This window comes from Tursiops truncatus, chromosome 5 (genome assembly GCF_011762595.2).
Source record: "Tursiops truncatus isolate mTurTru1 chromosome 5, mTurTru1.mat.Y, whole genome shotgun sequence".
Lineage (NCBI taxonomy): Eukaryota > Metazoa > Chordata > Mammalia > Artiodactyla > Delphinidae > Tursiops > Tursiops truncatus.
Genome location: NC_047038.1, coordinates 40,880,931 through 40,907,780, shown reverse-complemented (window position 1 = coordinate 40,907,780; position 26,850 = coordinate 40,880,931). Strand labels below are relative to the sequence as shown.

The following is a 26,850-nucleotide window of genomic DNA, read 5'->3' as shown; positions in this document are numbered from 1 at the left end:
TATATTTATTTTAATTATTACCCAGATTCTTCAACTGGCATAACATTTTTTTTTTAATGATGAGCATTTTAGTAATGTACTGTGTGTGTGTGTGTGTGTGTGTGTTTCAGTAGAGGGGATAATTAAAATAATTAGAAAACACATCCTTTTTCTGAGAACTAGACTAGTATCACATTTGCTGGTGCCTTTCCTAATATACTGTATTACAGAGGTAGAGAATTTAGAAGGTGTTAAGTACTAGCACCAGTACCTGAAAGTCTAAAGGTGATGTGTCATGTGAAGATGACAGTGGCAAGTGGCCTTGATTCAGCAGAGGGGTTTACCTTCTGCATAAATTTATTCTAAAACATGTCTTTACCTCGAAGGTGTCCCTGCCCCTGGGGCCAGTGCGAATGTGGCCAGTGATGCCATGTCAATCTTGGAAACCATCACTTCTCTTAACCAAGAAGCTAGTGCTGCCAGGGCTTCGACAGAAATGTCAAATGCAAAGACCAGTGAGAGAATATCCAAAAAACTCCCATCTCAGCCAAGCACTGAGACTACTGTTGAGAAAGAGAGAACTTCAGAGGACACGGCTGATAAAGAAAAATCTACACCTGACTCTGCAGGGGAAGGACAGGAAACAGTCCCTAAGTCTGAAGAATTTAGTGATCTCCCTTGTCCAGTTGAAGAAATTAAAAATCACATAAAAGAAAGTAATAGTTCAGTTCTGCTAAATAAGGATGTTCAACAAGAAAGCAGTGACCAAAAAAATAAATCAACAGACAAAGGTGAAAAGAAGCCAGATAGCAATGAAAAGGGAGAAAGAAAGAAAGAAAAGAAGGAAAAGACTGAAAAGAAATTTGATCACTCAAAGAGGAGTGAAGATGTCCAAAAAGTAAAAGATGAAAAACAAGCAAAGGATAAAGAAGTAGAGTGTTCAAAACTTCCCTCAGAAAAAAACAATAATAAAGCTAAAACCAGCGAAGGGACCAAAGAAGGTAAAAATTTGGAAAAATCAACAACAGTTTAAGGAACAATGAGTGTCCATTGGGGGCACATCAGATTTGCTTTCAAATTTTAATAAAATGTATTTGATATGTGTGTTTTAAAAGCCTGAAAACTCATACCCTCTTTGCTAAAAGATGAGCAATAAACATTTGTATATTTCTTTCCTATACTAATTTACCAATTCACAAAGTAAATGAACAGAGAAGTTCTAAACCTTATTTTGTAACTCGTAATTTATTCATATACATTATTCCAAGCAACTTAATTCATAGTCTTTAAAATATTATATAGTAAATATTTCAGTTCCTTACTTAAAATTTCCTTTGTTTATATCATTCAGACCATGAATTACGAGTTTCATTAATTTTACAAGATAATTTGCCTTTGTATTTTCTGCAAACAACTGTACCTTATTTGATATTGGTTACTAATGGTGAGGGATTATTTCTGAAGTTGAAGTTCTTTGACAGTATTTAAACCAGAAAAATTTAAATGTAATTTAGGAATTGGGTGCTGTGTGTATTCTTATATAACAAGATGATTTATTTTCTGTTATATTTCCTTCTTGAAGATTTCTCTTTGATAGATTCTGATGTGGATGGACTTACAGACATCACAGTTAGCTCTGTCCACACCAGTGACCTTTCATCTTTTGAAGAAGACACTGAGGAGGAAGTTGTAATGTCTGATAGCATGGAAGAAGGAGAGATTACATCAGATGGTAAAGCATTTTACTTAATAATGCCTTTGTGAAGCTTCGCATTGAGCAGTATTTGTATATTCAGATGGCTGTATCATGAAAGGCAGTGTGGTACAGCGGCAAGAGCACGGGACTTTATAGGTGGAAGATTTGTTCCTGAGTCCCAGCTCCGAGGTTGTCTGTCTGAGCAAGCTTGGTAAGTTATTAAACCTCAACAAGCCTAGGTTTTCTATCTCTTAACTCCATTCCCTAGGATTATTATAAAAGATGTGATCTTGTATGAATTTGCCATGTGTCAGTGGCACAGTCCACAAGACTGCCCTCATGTTTGACACCAATTGCAAATTCGGAGTCCCCAAGACCACCTTTAGTTTTGGTAATTCACTAGAAGGACTCACAGAACTCATTGAAAGTTGTTAAATTCATAGTTATGGTTTATTACAGCTAAGAGACACATTAAAATCAGCCAAGGGAAGAGGCACATAGCCTATAGAGTCTGGCAAAGTTCAAACACAGAGCTTCCACTTGTCCTTTATTTTTTTATTTTATTTTATTGAAGTATAGTTGATTTACAATGTTGTGTTAATTTCTACTACACAGCAAAGTGATTCAGTTATACATACATATACATTCTTTTTCATATTCCTTTCCATTATGGTTTATCACAGGATATATTTTTTTAACATTTTATTTTATATTGGAGTATAGTTGATTAACAATGCTGTGTTAGTTTCAGGTATACAACAAAGTGATTCAGTTATACATGTATCTATTCTGTTTTGAATTCTTTTCCCAATTAGGTTGTTACAGAATATTGAACAGAGTTCCCTGTGCTATACAGTAGGTCCTTGTTGGTTATCCATTTTAAATATAGCAGTGTGTACATGGAAATCCCAAACTCCCTAAGTATTCCTCCTTCCCCATTCTTCCCCCCTTGGTAAGCATAAGTTCCTTCTCTAAGTCTGCAAGTCTGTTTCTGTTTTGTAAATAAGTTCATTTGTATCATTTTTTTTTTTTTTAGATTCTGCATATAAGCAATATCATACTATATTTCTCTTTCTCTGTCTGACTTACTTCACTCAGTATGACAATCTCTAGGTCCATCCATGTTGCTGCAAATGGCATTATTTCATTCTATTTAATGGCTGAGTAATAATCCATTGTATATATGTACCACATCTTCTTTATCCATTCTTCTGTTAATGGACATTTAGTTTGCTTCCATGTCTCGGCTATTGTAAACAGCGCTGCAATGAACGTTGGGGGTGCATGTATCCTTCCAGACCATGTTTTTGTACAGGTATATGCCCAGGAGTGGGATTGCAGGATCATATGCTAGCTCTGTTTTTAGTTTCTTAGGGAACCTCCATACTGTTCTCCAGAGTGGCTGCATCAGTTTATATTCCCACCAACAGTGTGGGAGGGTTTCCTTCTCTCCACACCCTCTTCAACATTTATTGTTTGTGGATTTTTTGATGATGGCCTGGTTATGTGAGGTAATATCTCATTGTAGTTTTGATTTGCATTTCTCTAATAATTAGTGCTGTTGAATATCTTTTCATGTGCCTCTTGGCCATCTGTATGTCTTCTTTGGAGAAATATCTATTTAGGTCTTCTGCCCATTTGTCGATTGGGTTGTTTGTTTTGATGATATTAAGCTGCATGAGCTGATTGTAAATTTTGGAGGCAGATCCCTTGTCAGTCACATCATTTGCAAATATTTTCTTGAAATCTCTGATTGTCTTTTCATTTTGTTTGTGGTTTCCTTTGCTGTGCAAAAGCTCTTAAGTTTAATTAGGTCCCATTTATTTATTTTTGTTTTTATTTCCATTACTCTGGGAGATGGATTGAAAAAGATATTGCTGTGATTTATGTCAGAGAGTGTTCTGCCTGTGTTTTCCTCTAAGAGTTTTGCAGTGTCCAGTCTCACATTTAGGTCTTTAATCCATTCTGAGTTTATTTTTGTGTATGGTGTTAAAAGACTGTTATAATTTCATTTTTTTTACATGTAGCTGTCCAGTTTTCCCAGCACCACTTATTGAAGAGACTGTCTTTCCTCCATTGTATAGTCTTACCTCTTTTATTATAGATTAATTGACCATAGGTGCATGGGTTTATCTCTGGGCTTTCTATCCTGTTCCATTGATCTATAGTTCTATTTTTGTGTCAGTACCATACTGTTCCGATGACTAGAGCTTTGTAGTATAGTCTGAAGTCAGGGTGCCTGATTCTTCCAGTTCCGATTTTCTTTCTCAAGATTGCTTTGGCTGTTCGGGGTCTCTTGTGTCTCCATACATATTTTAAGATTGTTTGTTTTAGTTCTGTGAAAAATGCTATTGGTAATTTGATAGGGATTGCATTGAATCTGTAGATTGCCTTGGGTAGTATAGTCATTTTGACAATAATGATTCTCCCGATCCAAGAATGTGGTATATCTTTCCGTCTGTTTGTGTCATCTTTGATTTCTTTCATCAGCATCTTACAGTTTTTGGAGTACAGGTCTTTTGTCTCCTTAAGTAGGTTTATTTCTACATATATTATTCTTTTTGATGTGATGTTAAGTGGGATTGTTTCTTGAATTTCTCTTTCTGACCTTTTGTTGTTAGTGTATAGAAATGCAAGAGATTTCTGTGTATTAATTTTGTAGCCTGCGACTTTACCAAATTCATTGATGAGCTCTAGTAGATTTCTGGTAGCGTCTTTAGGATTTTATACATATAGTATCATATCATCTGCAGACAGTGACAGTTTAACTTCTTCTTTTCCAATTTGGGTTCCTTTTATTTATTTATTTATTTTCTGATTGCCATAGCTAGGATTTCCGAAACTGTTGAATAAAAGTGGCGAAAGCGGACATCCTTGTCTTGTTCCTGATCTTAGAGGAAATGCTTTTAGCTTTTTACCGCTAAAAGCTAAAGTGGGATCCTGCAATCCCACTTTTTACCGCTGAGTATGATGTTAGGTTTATGTATATGGCTTTTATTATGTTGAAGTATGTTCCGTCTGTGCCCACTTTCTGGAGAGTTTTTTATCATAAATGGGTGTTGAATTTTGTCAAAAGCTTTTTCTGCATCTATTAAGATGATCATATGGTTTTTACTCTTCAATTTGTTCTTGTATCACATTGATTGATTTACGGATATTAAAAACTCCTTGTATCCCTGGAAGGAATCCTACTTGATCATGGTGTGTGATCCTTTTAATGTACTGTTAGATTCAGATTGCTAGTATTTTGAGGATTTTTATTATGTTCATCAGTGATATTGGCCTGTAATTTTCTTTTTTTGTGATATCTTTGTCTGGTTTTGGTATCAGGGTGATGGTGGCCTCATACAATGAGTTTGGGCATTTCCTCCATCTGCAATTTTTTGGAACAATTTCAGAAAGATAGGTGTTAGCTCTTTTCTAAATGTTTCAAAGAATTCACCTGTGAAGCTATCTGGTCTTGGACTTTTGTTTGTTGGGAGTTTTTTTTATCACAGTTTCAATTTGAGTACTTGTGGTCAGTCTGTTCATGTTTCCTATTTCTTCCTGGTCAGTCTCGGAAGATTGTACCTTTCTAGGAATTTGTCCATTTCTTCCAGATTGTCCATTTTATTGGCATACAGTTGCTTGTAGTAGTCTCTTAGGATGCTTTGTATTTCTGCAGTGTCTGTTGTAACTTCTTTTTCATTTCTAATTTTATTGATTTGAGTCCTCTTCCTCTTTTTCTTGATGAGTCTGGCTAATGGTTTATCAATTTTGTTTATCTTCTCAAAGAGCTGGCTTTCAGTTTCATTGATCTTTGCTATTGTTTTCTTCATCTCTATTTCATTTATTTCTGCTCTGGTCTTTATATTTTCTTTCCTTCTACTGACTTTAGGTTTTGCTTGTTCTTCTTTCTCTAGTTGCTTTAGATGTAAGGTTAGGTTGTTTATTTGAGATTTTTCTTTTTTCCTGAGGTAATACTGTATTGCTATAAACTTCCCTCTTAGAACTACCTTTGCTGCATCCCATAGGTTTTGGATCTTTGCTTTCATTTTCATTTTCTCTAGGTATTTTTTGATTTCCTCTTTGATTTCTTCAGTGATCCATTGGTTGTTTAGTCGCATGTTTTGTGGCCTCCATATGTTTGTGCTTTTTTACAATTTTTTTTCTTTTAGTTTATTTCTAATCTCATAACATTGTGGTTGGAAAAGATGCTTGATATGATTTCAGTTTTCTTAAATTTACCAAGATTCGCTTTAAGGCCCAGCATGTGGTCAATCCTGGAGAATGTTCCATGTGTGCATGAGAAGAATGTGAATTCTGCTGATTTTAGATGGAATGCTCTATAAATATCAATTAAGTCCATCTGGTCTAATGTATCATTTAAGGCCTGTGTTTCCTTATTAATTTTCTGTCTGGGTGATCTGTGCATTGCTGAGAATGGAGTGTTAAAAGTCCCCAACTCTTATTGTGTTACTGTTGATTTCTCCCTTTATGGCTGTTAGTATTTGCCTTATATATTGATGTGCTCCTATGTTGAGTGCATATATATTTATAATTGGATTGATCCCTTGATCATTATGTAGTGTCCTTCTTTGTCTCTTATAACAGTCTTTATTTTAAAGTCCATTTTGTCTGATATGAGTATTGCTACTTCAGCATTCTTTTGATCTCTCTTTGTGTGGAATACCTTTCTCCATCCCCTCACTTTCAGTCTGTATGTGTCCCTAGGTCTGAAGTGGGTCTGTTATAGACAGCATATATATGGGTCTTCTTTTTGTATTTATTCAGCCAGTCTGTGTTTTTCGGTTGGAGCATTTAATCCATTTACATTTAAGGTAATTATCAATGTATAAGTTCCTATTGCTGTTTTCTTAATTGTTTGGGGTTTGTTTTTGTAGGTCTTTTTTCTTCCCTCCCTCTCTGGTTCTCTTCTGTGGTTTGATGACCATCCTTAGTGTTGTGTTCAGGTTGCTTTTTCTGTGTTTGTGTGTGTGTGTGTGTGTGTGTGTGTGTGTGTGAGAGAGAGAGAGAGAGAGAGAGAGAGAGAGAGAGAGAGTGTGTGTGTGTGTGTGTGTGTGTGTGTGTATAGTAGTTTTGGGGTTTGCTGTTCCCATGCAGTTTTGATATAGCAGTCTATGTATGTACAAGATTGTTTTAAGCTGCTGATGTCTTCCCTGCCTAGAGAAGTTCCTTTAGCATTTGTTGCAAAGCTGGTCTGGTGGTGCTGAACTCTCTTAGCTTTTGCTTGTCTGTGAAGCTTTTGATTTCTCTGTCAAATCTGAGTGAGAACCTTGCTGGGTAGGATATTCTTAGTTGTAGGTTCTTCCCTTTCATTGCTTTAAATGTATCATGCCACTCCCTTCTGGCCTGCAGAGTTTCTGCTAAAAAATCAACTGATAACTTCATGGGGATTCCCTTGTATGTTGTTTGTCATTTTTCCCTTGTTGCTTTTAATATTTTTTCTTTGTCTTTAATTTTGTCAGTTTGATTACTGTGTGTCTCAGCATGTTCCTCCTTGGGTTTATCCTAACTGGGACTCTGTGCTTCCTGAACTTGGGTGACTGTTTCCTTTCCCATGTTAGGGAATTTTTTAGGATTTATCTCTTCAAATATTTTCTCAGGTCCTTTCTCTCTCTCTTCTTCCTCTGGGACCCCTATCATGCGAATGTTGGTGCATTTAATGTTATCCCAGAGGTCTCTTAGACTGTCTTCATTTCTTTTCATTCTTTTTTCTTTATTTTGTTCTGCAGCAGTGATTTCCACCATTCTGTCTTCGAGATCACTTATCTGTTCTTCTGCCTCACTTATTCTGCGATTAATTCCTTCTGGGGTCTTTTTCATTTCAGTTATTATATTGTTCATCTGTTTGTTTTTTCTTTAGTTCTTCTAGGTCTTTATTAAACATTTCTTGCATCTTCTCAATCCTTGCCTCCACTCTTTTTCCAAGATCCTGGATCATCTTCACTATCATTATCCTGAATTATTTTTCCGGAAGGTTGCCTATCTCCACTTTACTTAGTTGTTTTCCTGGGGTTTTATCTTCTTCCTTTACCTGGGACATGTATACCTTTACCATTTCATTTCATATAATTTTCTGTGATTGTGGATTTTGTTCTGCAGGCTGCAGGATTGTACTACTTCTTGCTTCTGCTGTCTCCCAATTGTCCTTTCCTTGTGGTGTTGTGGACACGGTGCCCTTCCTGGCATTGATATCTGACAGTATACAGATTATTGCCAAGCGGGGAAACTCACTGGAGTCTTTACATCTGAAGTTTTTATTGGGGCTTCATCATATACACCTAGTTGACTGCCCATGTGTCTGGCCTCAGCCTCCAGCCCCTCTGGAGGTCAAACTGGTACCCCATGACCCAATGCTTCCACCCTAAATCACACTATTAGGGCAATTTGGCTTGACCCATGACCCTAGGTAAATAAAAACACTCCTATCAGGCATGGCATTCCAAAGGCTTAGAGATTACCTCCCAGAATGGAGAAGAAAGACCAGACCTCTCTTTTATTATATAGTTTGTTTTTCAGCCAACCCTTATTAAGTACTTAGTGTGTTCCAGGCACTGGGCTCAGTTATTACACTATTGTATAGGTGCAGGTGAGGAAACAGAGTTGCCAAGACAGGGTGTCTCGTCCAGGGTGTTATAACTAGTGAGCACAGCGCCATTTCAAACCTGTGTCTGGGCTTATAATCAATACCTTATGCTGCTCTTTACCACATGATTAAATATTATTTATGGCCTTTTGAAAAGTCAAAAATATTGAATATGATTTGCAATTGCCTGTAGGTAGCATCTTGTAACTTTGTTGCTGGCTCTTGGATAGAATACCTAGAGAGAAAACCATAGGGGAGAAAAAGTAGAAGGTTTTAATGCCACAGATGTATTTTTCTGTATCTCCCATTTTTCATTCTTTTCTTAGTATCCATTAAAAAACTGAGTTAGCAGCAATCTCCACTCTTCATAATTATCGTCATGAGGTCATTTGAGTACCAATGTAGGAAGAATGCTGTCTTCCTGTTAAAACTCCACTTTCTCTAGCCAAATGGAAATTTTAATTCTAGATCCTTTATTGGGTCTTTTCAAGGTTTTTCCTGGACAGAACTAGATTTTCTATATATGAGATCCAAAAAGTAAGAAAATGGCTCTTTTGAGAGTACTAAGGAGTACTTAGTACCACTTCTTTACTTCTTGCTGTGCCATGGGGAACTTATCCTCCTTCCTCAGGTAGAGGGGTTTTAGTATATACTTGGTGTAGGGCCAATTATTGATTCTTCCCTCTTCCATAAAAGAAAGATCACAGGTTATCATTAACATCTCAAGTTTACTTTAAAGTGTTGCTTCAGGTGAATTTTTTCAATTAAATACTGGTAAAGCATTCATACCAAGTCTGTTTTCATACAAATGAGGATTAACTATTTGTCAAAGAAACATAAATAACTATAAGGCCTAATTTTTCTTTGCCTTTTTGATATGTGAGAAGCTGAAAGAAAGGAAAAAATTAATAAGTCAAGAGGACTTATCTGGTGGTCCAGTGGTTAAGATTCCGCATTTCCAGTGCAGGGGGCACAGATTCAATCACTGGTTGGGGAAGTTCCACATGACGTGTGGTGCAGCCTAAATAAATAAATAAATAAATGGATTATAGCCTTTAAAAATGTCAATATCTGGATGTTCAGATACTGATATTTCTCCTGTCAGACCTACAAATACACTCAAACTACATTGATACTACTTTTGCCTCTTACTGCTGATCAAGCATAATGTTGATCTTATTGCTGATTGACAGAAGCACTGATCTTTCTATTGACTTTCTTCCAGACGAAGAAAAGAACAAGCAGAACAAAACAAAAACTCAAACCAATGATCCCAGTGACGGAAAAGCAAAAAGTATACGGCATGCTTATGTTCACAAACCATATCTTTATTCAAAGTATTATAGTGATTCTGATGACGAGCTTACTGTAGAACAACGGCGGCAATCTATAGTAAGTCAGATTTGATCTCTTATTATTTTAACATGTTAAGTCAGGTTGGCAAACTTGACTAGTCTGTTTACAAGGTACTGGTGAGCATTTGAAACAGTGACATATAGGTTCTACTTTCAGGAACCTTGTCATTTAACTAGGCAGAATAGACATAAACATATGATGGAGGTGTTCATATCATGATTCGTGGTAGTGAAAAACTGGTAACAACCTAGGTGTTTCACAGTGTCGAAATGTTTGACTCAAATATGGATCCAGCCATAAAGAGAGATGACATCAGCCATTAACATAATATTAAGAAGGAAGCGCAGTCCATCCACATATTTCCTGCATTTGAAAAAACTTCTAAGATGTGCTATTATTAACAGGTTTTTAGAGAAAAAAATTGCTACCTTGTATATGTACATCAATTTTAAGATGGCTTATGATATCAGAAACATTAAAATATGAAAAATTGTGCATCATAGATTGAGGAAATATTACTACATGAAAAATTACTTGAAGGAAGTGCACCAAAATGTTAATAGTGGCTTATCTCTTGAGATTAGTTGTTAAGGAGTTACGCTTATGCTTAGGATGTTTGGTACTTTGAGGCTTTGAGTTCTGGGTGGGAAAGAGATGGTGGAGTAACAGACAATGACTGGATTTTCCCTGGCTTTAAAATATGACTGCAGAAAGTCCCATGTCTAAAACCTGGGTCCTGAGATTATGACCAGAAGGTCACATTTGTTGTAGGACTAGCCTGTCACTTGAATCTGTATTTCAACTTTCTTTTTTGAGAAAATCAAAAAATTATGGAGACCTACCTCTACACTTGATGCTCATAGATATTTTTACAGCTATCCTTTTAACTGAAATAGCAGTTTATTAAGCCACCACTTCCCAAAATGATACCTTTAAATTGACGGTATTCTTTAAGAGTAATGGAAAAGTTTAACTTTTCTCTCTTTTATTCCTCTGGTAACGTCCAGATTGAAACACATGCACATGCACATACGCACATATGTATATAGTAGTAAATATGCACTTTTGCAGAGCCCATTAATTTGTAAGAACATCTGAAGGGCAAGTGTGCTTTTTTCCCCAAAGTGTTTTTGCTTTTGCCTGATAATCTGTCAGGATAATTATGAATATTTTGTGGTTTTAGGCTAAAGAAAAAGAAGAGAGGCTTTTAAGAAGGCAAATTAATAGAGAGAAACTTGAGGAAAAACGAAAACAGAAAGCAGAAAAGACAAAGTCTTCAAAAGCTAAGAATCAAGGTATGGGAGATGTTAACTTTTAATATTTTAAACTACCTTATATACTCCATTATTTTGTAGCTATTAATATAACTTATGAGATATAATTCTGATCATTTTATTTTATAATCATATCTCAAAAAAACTTCACTTTTTTAAATTATGTATTTTAAAGTATGGAAGATTTCCTTTTTAATCTAATGTGTTTCATCACTTTTTAAATTATATTTCTGTATCTAAAGTAAACATTCTATCACATACCAGATAATACACCTCACATGTTAGCAATTTATTCTCCAGTGATGGTGGAATGAATTATCACTGGAAAATTTATTGTTAACCTGTGAGTCCTCAAGCCTTGCAGTGATAATAATGGAATTCATCTACACTTTATGTTAACCAAAATGTCAAACATTTATCTGGAATATTTCATTGAATAAAATTGAACTTCCTCTGGACACTGATCTTGTGTGATATAAAATACACAGATATACATATATGAACATTTGAAATAAAAAATACGACTTCTCCATCTAAAAAATTATTTTTATTCTAACACAGCTTAGAGATATTAAAGCCATTTTGCATTTTTACAGTGATTAGAAAACCTTAATGAAAAATAAATATTACACTGTTTTTAAAACTCTGTTGTGAGATACAGTTTATTGATTGCTTCTTTCCCAGGCAAAAGTAGTGTGGACTTAGAAGAATCATCAACAAAGAGTTTGGAACCCAAAGCCCCCCGAAGTAAAGAAGTCCTTAAAGAACGGAAAGTTTTAGAGAAAAAGGTAGCCTTAAGCAAAAAGAGAAAAAAGGATTCCAGGTACATATTTTATCTGGCCACATTCCCACTGTAACATTCTCTCGTCATGCTTTCAGAAGAGAGGCTTTGAAAATGACAGTAAAGAGTGAGACCTTTAACGTGTATGTTATTTCATGTTTATGAAAGACCTTAGGGTTTCCTTTTCAGTATCATAATTCATTGTATTAATATCTATAATGTTTCAAAGTAGTGTATACTAATCTTTTGAGGGGGCAGACTTTTTAGATAATCTGACGGAAGCTATGGGCTCTTTGCCCAGAAAAATGCAAATGCATAAGCACACAGTTGCTCTAGAATTTCAGAGAGTTTTATAGACGCTCTAGAAGTACTCAGGAAGTATCCCTGTTCTGGACATTCAGTTACCTCTTTTTTTTTTTTTTTTTTGTGGTACACGGGCCTCTCACTGTTGTGGCCTCTCCCGTTGCGGAGCACAGGCTCCGGACGTGCAGGCTCAGCGGCCATGGCTCATGGGCCCAGCCGCTCCGCAGCATGTGGGATCTTTCTGGACCGGGGCATGAACCCGTGTCCCCTGCATTGGCAGGCGGACTCTCAACCACTGTGCCACCAGGGAAGCCTTCAGTTACCTCTTACTGACAGTGACTGCTTCCATTCTCCAGACTTTCCAGGCAGTTCACTTCACCAGAATCTCATGCTTCTCCCCATAAACCAGAGGTCCAAGCCAAAATTTTTTTTAGCACTGCATTATCATGGTTAATTCTGTAAGAATTACAAAGCTGAAGAGATTGAGAGTGGCTGTCTAGCCATGGGCTATAACTTTGCTGTTCCATTGTGATGCAGTTATATAAATTTATCTTAAACTTGAAGATAGCTGAATCAATCATTTGCAGAACTCAGTGGGAGGAGTTACCTCTCATTTTTCTTATAGACCTCATTCCTGTCGATCTGAATAAATAAAACTACCCTGTTTATTCAAAAGATAAGACTTTCAAAATGAAATTGTAGCCCATATCATATTCATCTTCAAGCAACATTCAGGAAATTTTGTTTCAAGAATACTTTCCTATAGGGCCAAGAGTGTTCCATGTCACATTTGGGATTGAGTTCTTCACTGTTGACCAAGAATAGGATTTAAATTGAAATTCACAAGTCTCTATGTACAAATTAAATGTTTATAGTAAAGAAAAGCTAAGGTTTTTTTTTTAATCTTGCTGAGAAACTCTGATATTTGATTCAGAGTTCATATTTCACTTTTTTTTTTTTAACATCTTTATTGGAGTATAATTGCTTTACAATTTCACTTTTTTTTTAACATCTTTATTGGAGTATAATTGCTTTACAATGGTGTGTTAGTTTCTGCTTTATAACAAAGTCAGTCAGTTACACATATACATATGTTCCCATATCTCTTCCGTCTTTCATATTTCATTTTTTCCCCCACCTAGGAATGTTGACGAGAATTCTAAAAAGAAACAGCAATCTGAAGAAGATTCCAAAGAAACCCTCAAAACAAGTGAGGTGTGTCTTAATTAATAAAACCCCATTTTAACTGTTCTTTTGTTAGATATACGCCATTCAGTCCTTTGTAGTAAAATTTAGAATACAATCTGATTTTTTCCAAGTTGAATAAAAAATCCATCACATTCAGCATTCTAACACCCCCATCGTATTATGGCGTGAAGTCCTCATTTTGGCAAGTTGATTCTTATGATCTTTTATCTGGATAATAGCTACTTTTCTACTCCCTTCCCTTCCCGCAACTTCCCCACTTCTTATTTCCTATATTGGCAATAATAAAATTGCCAGGAATAATAATGAAAAAGAAAAGGGAAAAAAGCTAAAATCCCTCTACAAATAGATTGTCTGTTCTATTCTCTTCCATTCTCATCAACGTATGTTCATAATTTTGTAGATAGATGTAATCTTGCAAAGTGTTTTTATTTTTTGGGGTTTTTTTTTGTGGTACGTGGGTCTGTCACTGTTGCAGCCTCTCCCACTGCGGAGCACAGGCTCTGGACGCGCAGGCCTAGCGGCCATGGCTCATGGGCCCAGCCGCTCCGTGGCATGTGGGATCCTCCTGGACTGGGACATGAACCCATGTCCCCTGCATCGGCAGGCGGACTCTCAACCACTGCGCCGCCAGGGAAGCCCTGCAAAGTGTTTTTAATGTTCCCTCTTTGCTCATTGTATGCTGTGACTTCCTAATTATAATATTTGATTGTATAATATTATATTGAATACCATAATGTAAGCATTTCCTCTTAGTTGAGCACTTAGATTGTTTCTAAGATGTGATCATTTTAAATAGTAAAAATATGTACATAAAACTACCCCCAAAATGTTCAATAAGTACATTTCTTCTCCTTTTTGCCTTATTTTCTTGAGATAAACTTTTGTTTTCACTGGGTTTAAATGTTTATGTATACTGCCATATTTATAACTCTGTAGCTGAACTATCTTAACACTTGTAAGGGAAACAATGGTTTAGTAATTATTTATTCATAGCCAGTAAATGTTCTTGATGTCTTTATCCAGAAATTAGAGGCATATTTGTAAGTATATCCTGATATTCTAATGGCATATCTTTAAAATATTTAACTTTATTTTATGAGAAATTTCTGTGAAAAATCTCATAAAATTTTATTCACATTAATTGGTTAGAACTTACTGTAAAATTAGGTTGATGAAATCCCTGTTCTTTCTTTGAGGAGTTTAATTTTAAAGTATTTTTTTAACATGTTGATCCCAATATTAGTAGTTGCTAAAATGTAAAAAGATGCAGTGATAAATTGACCCAGAGACACAGAGGGCTTTCTGAGTACTTCAGCCCATTATTTGAATAAGAATAATTATAGCTAGTCCATGAGTCTTTATTAGAGTGTGCTTAGTCATTAACATTAATCCCCTCAGAGCTGTACTGTGGGATAGGGAGGAAAGTTTGGATGTTTTGGTTAATTAGTATCTTCCCTTGGATACATCAATGTATACATACATTATATATAACATTATTATTACCATGAGTTATTGTGTGCATTTGAAGCTTCCTAAGTAGCTTGTCTTACAGGTAACCTAAATTCATGGAGTTCCTATAAATAATTTGGGTTTCTAAATTAAAATATAAGAAACTTTTATTTCATTGCAAAATTTTTAAATTGGCTTCATTAGGTTTTCAGCTTTTGGACTAAAAAGAACATTGCTTTGTCATTCTTTCAGCTTATATTTATTAATGACCACTGGGCATTAGTGGGCTTTGGCAACTTAGAGTTTAAGAAGGCCTCCTAAATGCATGGACCTATCTCAGGAGAAAGAACTACTCTCTAAAAAGATGCTGCAATGTAGTGGGAAGGGTACTAGACTCAGAATGAAATCATCTGAACTCATTGCTAGGTGTCAAGTTATTGAATCATGCTGAGTTTCAGGTTCCTGATGCATAGAATGAAGTTAACAATATCTACTGGCTGCTGGCAAAGGTTAAATGAGTAAGGTGTAACATGTGACAGCACTCAACGTACTATATGCACCCAAATGTTAGATGTGAATATAAAAGTTAATGTTAGTATTTCTTACATTTTAACTTTTATTTTCTTACAGCATTGTGAAAAGGAAAAAGTATCTTCTTCAAAGGATTTGAAGCACATTCATGCAAAGAGTGAACCAAGTAAACCTGCTCGGAGACTTTCAGAGTCTTTGCATTCAGCTGATGAAAACAAAAATGAATCCAAAATAGAAAGGGAACATAAAAGACGGACCTCAACCCCTGTTGTGGTGGAAGGAGTGCAGGAAGAGACTGACATGAGAGATGGGAAGAGGCCAGTGGAACGGTCAGAAAGTGGCACAGAAGAACCCCAGAAACAGAAATGCACACTTAAAAATGAAAAGCATCTAAAGAGGGATGAGTCTGAAACACCATACTTGAGAAGCCTGCCTAAGAAAGAGACAAAATCCTCCAAGGACAAGCCTGAAAAAGAGAAAACTTTGTCAGAAGACAAACTGTCTACAAAACACAAGTATAAAGGTGACAGTACACATAAAACAGGTGATGAGACTGAGCTTCACTCTTCTGAGAAAGGCTTGAAAGTTGATGAAAATATTCAGAAGCCAAGTCAACAAACAAGGCTTTCTTCAGATGATAAAGCTGAACGAAAGAGTAAACATAGGAATGAAAGGAAATTATCAATTTTGGGCAAAGATGGTAAACCAGTTTCTGAATATATTATAAAAACTGATGAGAATGTTCGTAAAGAAAACAACAGAAAAGAGAGACACGGTTCAGCCGACAAAACTAAGGCAGAGCACAAATCAAGAAGATCAAGTGATTCTAAAATTCAGAAAGATTCTCTGAGTTCCAAGCAACATGGAAGCACATTACAGAGAAGAAGTGAAAGTTACTCAGAGGATAAATGTGATACGGACTCGACTAATGTAGATAGTAATTCAAAAGCAGAAGACGTTGTTCACAAGGAGAAGCGAAGAACCAAGAGCTTGTTAGAAGAGAAACTTGTGTTAAAGTCTAAATCCAAAAGCCAAGGCAAACAGTTAAAAGCAGTTGAAACAGAATCACAAGAAAATGTCACGAAACAGGTGACCACTTCAAAACCAGATAAGGAGAAGAACACAGAAGAAAGTGACCCAGATAGGCTGCGGAAGTCTAGAGTTGAAGACAGACCTTCTGAGGAAAGTGGTATGGAACCTGCATCAGAGAGCACTGCCTCTTCAACACACGGTGCACAGAGAGAGTCCAGTCACAGAGCGAAGTTACCACTAGCAAAGGAGAAGCACAAGGGTGATAAAGAGTCAAGCTCTGCCAGACTTGAGAGAAAGTTATCAGATGGGCACAAAAGCAGGAGCTTAAAGCATAGTAGTAAGGACGTGAAAAAGAAGGAAGAAAATAAGTCAGAGGATAAGGATGGTAAGGAAGTTGACAGCAGTCATGAAAAGCCCAGAGGAAACAGTTCAGTCGTGGAAAAGAAATTAAGCAGACGGTTGTGTGAAAATCGAAGAGGAAGCTTATCCCAAGAAATGACCAAAGGAGAAGAAAAGCCAGCAGCAAACCCTTTGGGCACTCCCAGTAGTTCCTCCCTTCAGAGACCCAAAAAAAGCAGTGATCCTGCCTTGATGCCTGAACAAGAGCCAATGGAAATTGATCTGGAGCCAGCCATGGAAAATGCATTGGAAGTACCAAAAACCCAAAACATCAGAAGCAGTAGTTCTCAGCAAGACATTGACTCAGAAAATATTACAAAACAAAAAACCACTACAGTTCTAAAGGATGAGTTACGAACTTCCATAGTAGATTCAAAAACAGCAGCTCCAGCCTGTAAATCAGGACGTGGAACAGGAACTGTTGGTAATTCTGAAAAGCACGCTGACCATAAAAGCACCCTGACCAAGAAAGTGCATCTCCAAGGTGCTGTGTCCAAACCGAATCCTGGGGAGAAAGAGCCTACTCAACAAGGAACTCATGAAATGAATGTAGACTCTGAAACAAGTCATCGATTGTTACCTCGTGCTCTGTCAGAAAGCGACAGGGCGCAAAAGAATTTGAAAAGCACCACCAGGCCCACTGAGGAACGTGTTGCTCAAGGAGATACTGCTCTTGAACATTCCACAAATGTAGACTCCTCCCTGTCATTAAGTTCTGTGACTGCTGTGCCTCAGAAACAATCTCATGATTCAGGTGTAACTCCTTCAGTTGACAAAAGAACTGTTTCAGAAGGTGGCACAGCCAGCACCTTGCTTGTGGACCACTCTGAAATCCCTAACCAAAGCTTGACCGTTAGGGAATCAGAAGTCCCTAGGACAAGTGACAGCAAAGAAGGTGATGCAGTTTCCACAGTAGATAAACCAGCAAAAGCAAGCATGGATAACAAAAGACACATTCCAGAAGGTTCCCAGGCCACTGTACTCCACAGCAAGCAAGGAAAAGTAAACATGCCTCTTGGTAGTGAGTTAACAGACATGACTATGGAAAATGAGAATGTTATCAAAGAAGGTGGTTCAATGGACGTGGCTGGGAAAGGAAGTAACTTGAGTTCAAAGCAGACAATTAAGGCTTCTGTAGAAAATGGCCAAAAGGATGGCATTGCTGTTAATCAGGTGGTAGGTGTGAGTACAGAAAAAGATGCTGAAACTGTTGGACTTAAGCATAGTAGAGGCCCAGGTGAAATAGAAAACTTGCCAACTGATGCTGACAGAAGGAATGAAAACAGTGAGGTGGACACCAGTGCTGAAAGCAACACTGCATCCTCTGTTTTATACCAGAGGAGCCGGAAAGCTGAGACTGCAACAGCCAGGTCTGGTAGAGCAGAAAAGACTTCCATTGCCACCAGTACTGAAGGGAAGGACAGAGGTGTTCCCCTAAACCCAGTGAAGGCGGGGGATGCCACAACCACGTCTGCAGAGACAGCAGAGGGCAGGGTGGCCCTGCCTTGCACAAGCATCGAGGCAGATGAAGGCCTCACAATGGGTGTGCACTCCAGAAAGCACTGTCTTCACGTTGGGCTGGAAGCCAGGGAAGGCACCATCTTTGCTGCAGCAGAGGAGGGTGGGGGCATTGTCACAGAAGGATTTGCTGAAAGTGAAACTTTCCTCACAAGCACCAAGGAAGGAGAAAGTGGGGAGTGCGCTGTGGCCGAGCCAGAAGAAAGAGTGGCTGACCCAGTGACGGCTCCCATGGGGACCACCAAAGGCGACATCAATAGCGCAGCACCCGAAGAGAAGGATGATGCTGTGACCAGTGCAGGCTCCGAGGGGAAGTGTGATGGTTCTTCAAGTGGGGACTCAGGACTCGTGGAGGGAGCTGTTACTTTTATTAGCGAGGTTGAAAGTGATGGAGCGGTAACAAGTGCTGGCACAGAAATCAGAGAGGGGTCCCTAAGCAGTGAAGAGGTGGATGGATTCCAGAGAAATATGATGAGAATGGGCCCCAAGAAGGAAACTGAGGGGACTGTGACGTGTACAGGAGCAGAACAGAGAAGTGATAGCTTCGTCATGTGCTCAGTAGCTGGTGCAGGGCCACAGGAGGAGCGGAGGGTTACGGGGGCCCCTGAGGTCCCAGTAGATAATGACACGCCAGCGGGAACCAGTCCCACCCAGGAGGGAGGCGGGTCTGTGAATGACGGCCCAGAAGGTGAAAGCGCGGTCACCAGCACGGGGATAACAGAGGAAGATGGGGAGGGGCCAGCAAGTTGCACAGGTTCAGAAGAGAGCAGCGAAGGCTTTGCTCTAAGTTCCGAATCAGAAGAAAATGGAGAGAGTGCAATGGACAGCACAGTTGCCAAAGACGTCACCAACATACCATTAGTCGCTGCTGGTCCATGCGATGACGAAGACATCGTGACCAGCACAGGCGCGAAGGAGGAAGATGACGAAGGGGAGGGTGTCGTGACCAGTACTGGAAGAGGAAATGAGATCGGGCACGCATCAACATGCACAGGGATTGAAGAAGAAGGTGAAGGGGTGTCCATTTGTGAAAGTGCAGAAGAAGGGGATGGTCGGATTGGCACTGCAGTGGGGCATGTGGAAGCCGAGGCCGGGGCTGCCATCCCGAATGCAAATGAGAGTAATGTTGATAGCATGAGTGGTGCCGAGAAGGACATTAAAGATGCAGAGATCTGCTCCAGTGCCAAAGGGATTGTGGAAAGCAGCGTGACCAGCGCAGCTGCAGGAAAGGGCGAAGCGGCTCCAGTTCGTGAAGGTTGCGAGGGTCCCATGACTAATGCAGCTTCAGATCACAGTGACAGTCAGCTCACCAGAAAAGAAAACGTCAACGATACCACTATTTCCACTGGCCTGGTGGGGGGCAGTTATGAGGCTCTTGTATCCGGTGCAGTCCCAGAATACAAGGCTCATCACACGTCACCAGATGAAAAAGCAGATGAAGGTATCATCACTTCTGTGGAAAATGAAGACTGTGATGGCCTTGTGGCTGCTAAAGCCAGTGTCAGTATTATGAACCCAGCTTGTTTAGCCAGCGGTAAAAGTCAAGGCAAAGGCTTGATGATTTCTACCAGTACAACAAATGATTTCACCCTGCAGCTAAACACGATGGTAGGTATGGAAGAAGGTCGTTCAAGTGCCCTGAGAACTGAAGAAAGTGTGGAGGGCCCCAGAGTGAACGTGGAAGAATTTGAGGTCCCCATGCCCAGCGCGGTGTCAAGCGATGAGAGCCAACTCCCGGCTGCTAGAAACGAGGAGAAAGACGAGTGTGCCATGATTTCCACAAGCATAGGGGAGGAGTTTGAAGTGCCCATTTCCAGTGCAACAACCATCCAAGGTGCCGAGAGTCAGCAGCCAGTTGTAGCAGTTGAAGAACGAGCTAAAGGGCCAGTCTTGGTGAGCGCTGATGACTTCGATGTGCCCATGCCCAGCGCACCTGCGGAAGTCGAGAGCCCCCTCGCTTCAACCAGCAAGGAGGAGAAAGATGAGTGTGCCCTCATTTCCACCAGCATCGCAGAAGAGTGCGAGGCCTCCATTTGTGGTGTGGCTGTGGGAAGGGAACATGAGCGATCCATCCTGGGCATGGAGGAGAAAGATGGGAGTGCCATCATATCAACAAGCTCGGTAGAAGACTGCGAGGGCCCAGTGTCCAGTGCTGCCCCTCAGGAGGAAGTCCATCCCTTGGTCACACCAGCGGAGGAGACGAGTGACACCGCCATGATTTCCACCAGCACCTCAGAAGGACGTGAAGCAGTCATGGTGGGTGCCGTCCCACAGGATGAAGATCAGCTCGCCATTGTGGGAACAGAGGACTTGAGCGATGCTGCCATCATCTCCACCAGCACAGCCGAATGTGTGCTGGCCGCCACTGGCCTAGACAGGCACGAAGAGAATCAGCTGACTGCAGGCAACCCTGAAGGAAAAGATGACCTGTCAGCCTCGAAGATGAGCAAGGCTGAGGCCCCTCTGCCCAGCCTAATTGCTGAGGACAACTGTCAGTATCCTGGGCCATCCACAGGAGAAAAAGAAGTGGGCCCCATGGTGGCAGTGGGCACCAGGGAAGGGCACAACAGAGTGTCGGTCAGCGTGCTCTCTGCAGGTGCTGGGTGTGCACCAGAGACACTGAAGTCTGGCAAGGACTGTGCAGGCAAAGATCAGAGAGAAGATGAAAGCCCTGAGGCAGGGACGTCGGGGGACAGCACTCCAGGCAGGTGTCCGGCAGGGGTTAGTGTGGACTTGCCTCTCGACCCTCGAGGAGCAGAGCAGGCAGCCAACGACTCCTCCGTCAGGGTGCTCTGTTTGACAGCTGTAAATACTGGTGCTAAAAAATCTGATGATCAGCAGGGGCCTGAGGGCAACTTGAAAACCACCACTGAGTGTATTAATGGCCAAGAATCAGAAGTTGCTCCTTCTCACATGACAGTTCTTCCTGCTGCCTATGCTGTAGCTCTCTCGGCTCCTAAGTGCAAGCAGGACTTGGCTATCAGGAGTGATCGCAGTGGCAAGTGGAGCGCTCCAGCGCCTGCTGAGAAAACAGGAGATGGTAGCAGCATGACCGTGTCCTTCCAGGAAGAAGGAGGCCTTGAAGTCACTGTTTCTTCTGAAGAGAATTTGCGTAACATAGGTGAGAATCTCCTAAGTGCACATTGTTGCATTTTACAAAGATAATTGTGTGTAGAGGACATTTAAGACAATCTTCCAAAAGATGGTTTGGATTCTAGAACGTTACAAAATAGCTCTCATCCAACTTGAAGGTCAAGCTTCTCTAAAATTGTGTTTAAAAGCTTAAAGCCTTAGGCCTGCTTCTCATGTGCGATGAGGCCAGAGGCCAGAGCCTGAGAGCCAGGTCATCAGCTGGCCAAGTGTTGTCTGCAGGACTGTTGCAAGTTACTAAACCTCTTGGACCTTCAGGTTTCTTATCAATCAAAATGAAGATCCCTTACAACAACGTATGAAATTAGTGTATTTTTTATCACCCTTATTTTACAAATGAGGAAAAAGATTCAGAGAGTTTAAATAACTTGCATAGTACTCAGGTGCCTCTTAGAAAAAAAAAATTACTTCAGAGCCTCAGTTTTCTGTTGTATAAAAAGGAGATAATAGTACAAAAACAAGCATCATTCTAACCCTTCTCTGACTTACAGACTTGAACTATGTGTCAGTTCAGTCTAGCTGGCTACTGCTAATCGAGGGAGCACATTATTACTTTTAATGGAGTTTATTGTTCATATAAATGAGTTAGTTTCTGGTTTAGAATTGTTTGAAAAGGAAAAGCATTCCTTCCTGGTAGATTTCAGAGTGCTGGTCTTGTTAGAAACAGTTGGTAACTTTCAAAGGTGTAAGCTTTAAGCATGGTCATTCATACACTCCCACTTCAGACACATTACACCAGGTACCACTGTGGATTCAAAGATAAATAGTCAAAATGGGAAAATAGCTGTGAATCTAGCCATGTATTGTACATAGGCCATGACACTGCAGTGTGACAGGTGCTTAGAATAGTGTTAACCACAGAATGCTGTGAGAACTCAGAGGGGCACATGGGCTGGACTTGAAGGGATCAGGGATGTTGTCTTCCTTTCTACTCTGATTGTATAAATTGTAGCATCCTGGACTTTTCAACTGGAATAGACCTTAGATACCATATAAATGCAGCCTCCAGAGGCTGAGGCCAGTAGGTTTAGTCCTGTTCATTATAGGGACTTAGATAGGAGACATTAAGAAATGTCCCAAGGGTTGAAATAAGTGACTTTAAAATTTTCCATTGATTTTAGCTTAGGGTAAATTGAACACTCTGGAAGTTTTTTTATGACTCAACCATTGCTACAGTCTATTATTCCTCCTGCCTCCCCCCTTTTCTTCTCCCTGAAGGAACAGAAATAGGAGGGCTTTTAGCAAAGGCAAGCTTGCAGCCTCTTGGAGAAAGGAAGGGTTTTCTTTGGAGACTTACATGTGGGCAGGTGAGAGAAACTGGAAGTCACAGGACAGAAGAGAGAAGGAAAGAAACGACCAAGACAGGGATAGGTTAGAGTCTCTAGCAGAGAAAATTCTGTTCTCTTTTTATCCACTTCACAGTTTTTAACTTTATGTTCAACTTTGCTGTGTCAGCATGAAGCAAGTACAGTGAGTCTATTCACAAATCACCTTCTTTATTGGGAATATACCACAGTGGCCTAGAATATTTTCTTTTAGGGACAAACTTGATGTAGATCACTATAGAAAAATTCTTGGAAATAAGATGTCCTCACAAATAATATTGTATCATTCTTTGTGGGCAGCCATCTTAACAGCAAAAAAACATTTTCACACACCCCCTCCACCAAAAATGAGTAAATGACCCCTTGCCTTTCATCTGAGAATTTTCGTATATATTCCTTTTTACTGTTTTCTATTGACAGCAGAGGAAGAGGGCATGGCATACTAAATAACAACATTCTGTTACCTTTTGATTCAGGATGTATTTTGCAAGCAAATTCTTAAGTTGATTTAGTGCTTTGAATTTCATTAGGCACTGAAGAGTCTCCATTGAATGATTTGGGAGGATTGGGACTGAAAGCCAACTTGAAAACTGAGGTATGGCTGGTAATTCAGTTATGCTGAACTGTCAGTGGTGTAAGTACCTTTTCACCATATATAGACATATGTACACTTGAGCAGAATATAGTTCCTGTATTCTGTATAGCTATACAAGCAGAGTATAGCTTCTCATTGTACTTAAGACATTTAAGTTTTGTTATTGTCACATCCTATAGGGGAAAAGCTAAGAACCTCAGTACCTCAGTTAATAGTGCCATCATCAGTTCCATCCACTCAAACCAGAAACCTAAGAGTCACCCTCAGTCACCCCACATTCAGTCCATTTCCAAAATATAACTTGAATCCATCTATTTCTATTTCTATAGCTGCCACGTAATCTAAGCCACTACTTCAGTAGTGTCCCCATTGGACTTTCTTCCTCTCCGGTCCCTCCTCTAGTCTTCACACAGCCCTGAGAGCTATCTTGAAAAACATAAATTAGGTCGTGTCATTGCTCTGCTTGAAATTTCCAGTGGCTTCCCATCATACTTAGAATAAAATCTCGTTTGGGGGGTGTTTTTTTGTTTTTGTTTTTTTTATCACAGCAGGCACTGCAGTGGTTCAGGGTGAGCTGTGGTGAGACTTGAGCCTCTTGAGGAAGTGGGGCAGATCAGGAAAGGCCTTGTGTGTTGTACTCTTTTACTTTAAAGCAATAGGAGAGCCATTGATGGATGAAATTAGTTTTATCATATTTTATTTTATTTTATTTTTTTCTGAAGGTTGACAGTATTCATTTTTAAATTTCACAAACTTGAAAGTAGACTTTTATATTGTCACAGGATGTTGGGTGTTTTGTTTAATTCACTTGAGGTGAATTAAACTTACCTTCTTATTTCAAAAACCTCATTTAACTTATTTGTTATGGTGCTTTGGACTTTTTAGGTATTTGTGCCATCAGAGGAAGAGAAAAATCATGAAATTCCAGCACCACCAGAAAGTCCAAGTGGGAGAAAGCTGAGTGGAGTCGGTAAACTCCTTTTAGTGGTTGTTCACATTACTTTTTCCTTGCATGTGGTTTTATCTTTTATTGCCACATAAAATTAGTAGCTAACTTGTAATAAAACATCGACAGGCTATATGGATTTACCTCTCACTTTTTAACATAGGTTAGAGGGAACTCTTTACTATTTCATTTTTGACTTATACTTTTTCTCATGAAGTATCAGTATTATGTCAATCAATATTATGTAAGGTAATTATTTAAATCCAATGTCTCCAAATAATTGTGGCCAAACAAGTTGCTTTGGAGCAAACCCTTGCTCAAGCTCACAAATGTGTCAGTGTGGCCCTCCCTGTCCTTTAAGGTGCTATCACAGTTCACTTCCAAAAGTCTAGTCTCCGGCCCCTGTTCCCACTTCTTTTAACCTCACGCTCATGGCTCCTGGGCTCTGGCAGTTGCCCAGTTACTGAAGCTACTTCCCGCTTGCATAGCCTCTTCTCAGTCTCTCTGTGCAGTAGTATTTGGTGTCCACTAAGTATTTTTTAGGGGAGAGCCTCAGTGTCAGACAGGATTAGGACAGCGGCTCTCAAACACTTTGGTGTCAGGACCACTTTACAAATGACTTCATCTAAATCTGATTACCTCCCAAAGACCCTAACTCCAATACCGTCACATTGGGGGTTAGGATTTCAGTATATGGGGTGGGTGGCAATATATTCCATGTGAGCGGGACAGAAACATCCAGTCCATAGCATTCAAAAAACTGCAAAGTTCAGGTAAAGCATGATCCAGGAGCAAAGACACAGCTTGCAAAGGCCCAATTTCTTATCTTCTCCTTTAGCCCCCAGCAGAAGTAATCACTTTCTCATTCTTGGTCTTTAGGAAGATATCTTTGTGCTGTCATTCATGGCTGAAATCCTGAGACTTACTCTGATTCAGTTTAGGTACCTGAATTATATTGTTCTATCTTTTTTTTTTAACTCAGCCATATATTGTGGGCAGCCTTCATTGTCATTGTATACAGATCAACTTCATTTGTTTTAATAGTGGTCTGTAATGCATTTTCCCATTTGTTATTAGATATTTTAGTGGTCTCCAGATTTTGTAGTTTTTACTAGCTGCAGTGAGCTTCCATATGCATGTAACCATGCATTTCCCTAAGTGTTTTCATAAGAGTGAGTTGAGAGGTCAAAGAATATGTAAGTTTTGCATTTTCATTTCAAGCACTTGATACTCCCCCTACTTTGGAGGCAAATATTGAAGGATGAGTAGGTGTATATTCAGTGGACAAGGCAAAGAGAAAGGCAGTGTGTATAAATCCTCACCGGGAACTATCTGGGGCAGTCAGGGTGGGGACCTTCCAAGGCACAACCATCTGAAAGGGCAGCCTTCAAAGTATGTGACCTCAGAAGCCTTATAAGCAAAAGTACCAGGCAGTCCTGGAAGACCACCCCAAGACCTGGTAAGCCATTCATGCTCACATGTTAAAACCCTAACGATGACTAATCTATCCAAAACTTGGACAGATGCATTAATTAAAATTTGTATGTATGTGTTATAATACAAATAATTAATATCCCATTTGTTAATTGTCAAGAAGGTAACATTTTTGGATTCTGAAGTCCTTTGTTCCCACAGTTATATTTCAGGTTACTTTACTGTGTTTAGGTATGGTTCAATAAGAGATCTACTTATGTAAAAGGAAGTTGTTTTTAAAAGAAAAATGTGTGTTCTGTCACTGTTGAGTAGAAACAGTAGACCTTGTACTTCAAGTTTCCAAAGAATATAAATAGACCATTGCCATTTGAAGGGATAGGATCTAACTTTTCATTTGATGGCATTATTTTTAAATGAACCAGTGTTACACTGTCGCTTAACGGTTACAGCAAAGGCCTTCCTTCCACCGTCCTTCTAAGCTTCAGATCACTGACATGGCTACATCACTATAGTGATTTAATGGATCACTGCCATTACTGTAAAAATGCAGGCAACATTGTTTTTCTGATAGTACTGACAGAACACGGATTGTATATTTCACAAAAGCAGCTAGGCCACTTAGCGACATATTCCGACTTAACTAAAAAAGCTTTAAATTTGTTTCTCTGTGGTTCAGAAACAACACTCAGTTTCCTTATTTCTCATTTTTATTTTTGAACAGCTGAACTACAGAGGGAGCCTTTGTTGGTGATTGAATCACTAAATGTAAGTCACTGTAATGGTTAGAGTTTTGTTGTTATCAGTTGGGGTTGCTTTGATTTGGGGTTTTGAGAGCGATTACATTTAGGGGAGGGGCTGGCTGTGCATTTCTTTAGGAGACAGGACGTGCTCTCCATTCAAGTTCAACTTACTGACACCTTCAGTTCCATGTTCAATTATATCCACTGATGTCAGGAAATTTAGTTGTTTTTCTCAGAAAAAAGGAGTCACTCAATTCAGCTGCACTGTGTTCTAGTGGCTGTTTAGGCCAATGTCATGAAACAGCACTAAGGAAATAGAAGGTGGCCCAGATCCCTCAGACTAGGGAACTCCCCTGGTAATCCTAATGAAATCCTTCAAAGAGCTAGGAGCTTTCTGTTTGTTTTATTACTATAATGGGATGCAAATTGGACTGTGACGTCTTAAATTATCCTGGTGCTGTAGACCAAACCGACTTTATTTTAAAAACTAAAGTTCACTTCATGTCTTTAGAAACCTTTTGTGAAGATACTAAACTATAATTGC

The 26,850-nt window shown here is 39.3% G+C and overlaps 1 protein-coding gene across 9 annotated transcripts in view; it reads left to right on the top strand.

The window, feature by feature from the left end:
- The window catches only part of BOD1L1 (biorientation of chromosomes in cell division 1 like 1), a 55,695-nt gene that overhangs the window by 10,293 nt on the left and 18,552 nt on the right, over positions 1 to 26,850 (top strand). For 5 of the 9 annotated variants that reach the window (XR_002175053.3, XR_002175052.3, XM_019928490.3 and 2 more), the window contains exons 4-13: positions 366 to 980; positions 1,562 to 1,711; positions 9,490 to 9,656; positions 10,804 to 10,915; positions 11,579 to 11,717; positions 13,121 to 13,193; positions 15,267 to 21,237; positions 23,122 to 23,186; positions 24,072 to 24,156; positions 26,288 to 26,331. Coding sequence is in view for 5 of the 9 variants with exons in the window: in XM_019928490.3 (XP_019784049.2) it covers positions 366 to 980; positions 1,562 to 1,711; positions 9,490 to 9,656; positions 10,804 to 10,915; positions 11,579 to 11,717; positions 13,121 to 13,193; positions 15,267 to 21,237; positions 23,122 to 23,186; positions 24,072 to 24,156; positions 26,288 to 26,331 (7,421 nt within the window). In the remaining 4 variants the exon portion in view is untranslated. The remainder of the gene's footprint in view (positions 1 to 365; positions 981 to 1,561; positions 1,712 to 9,489; positions 9,657 to 10,803; positions 10,916 to 11,578; positions 11,718 to 13,120; positions 13,194 to 15,266; positions 21,238 to 23,121; positions 23,187 to 24,071; positions 24,157 to 26,287; positions 26,332 to 26,850) is intronic. The other 4 variants (XR_002175055.3, XR_004526651.2, XM_019928491.3 and 1 more) reach the window with 2 other exon arrangements.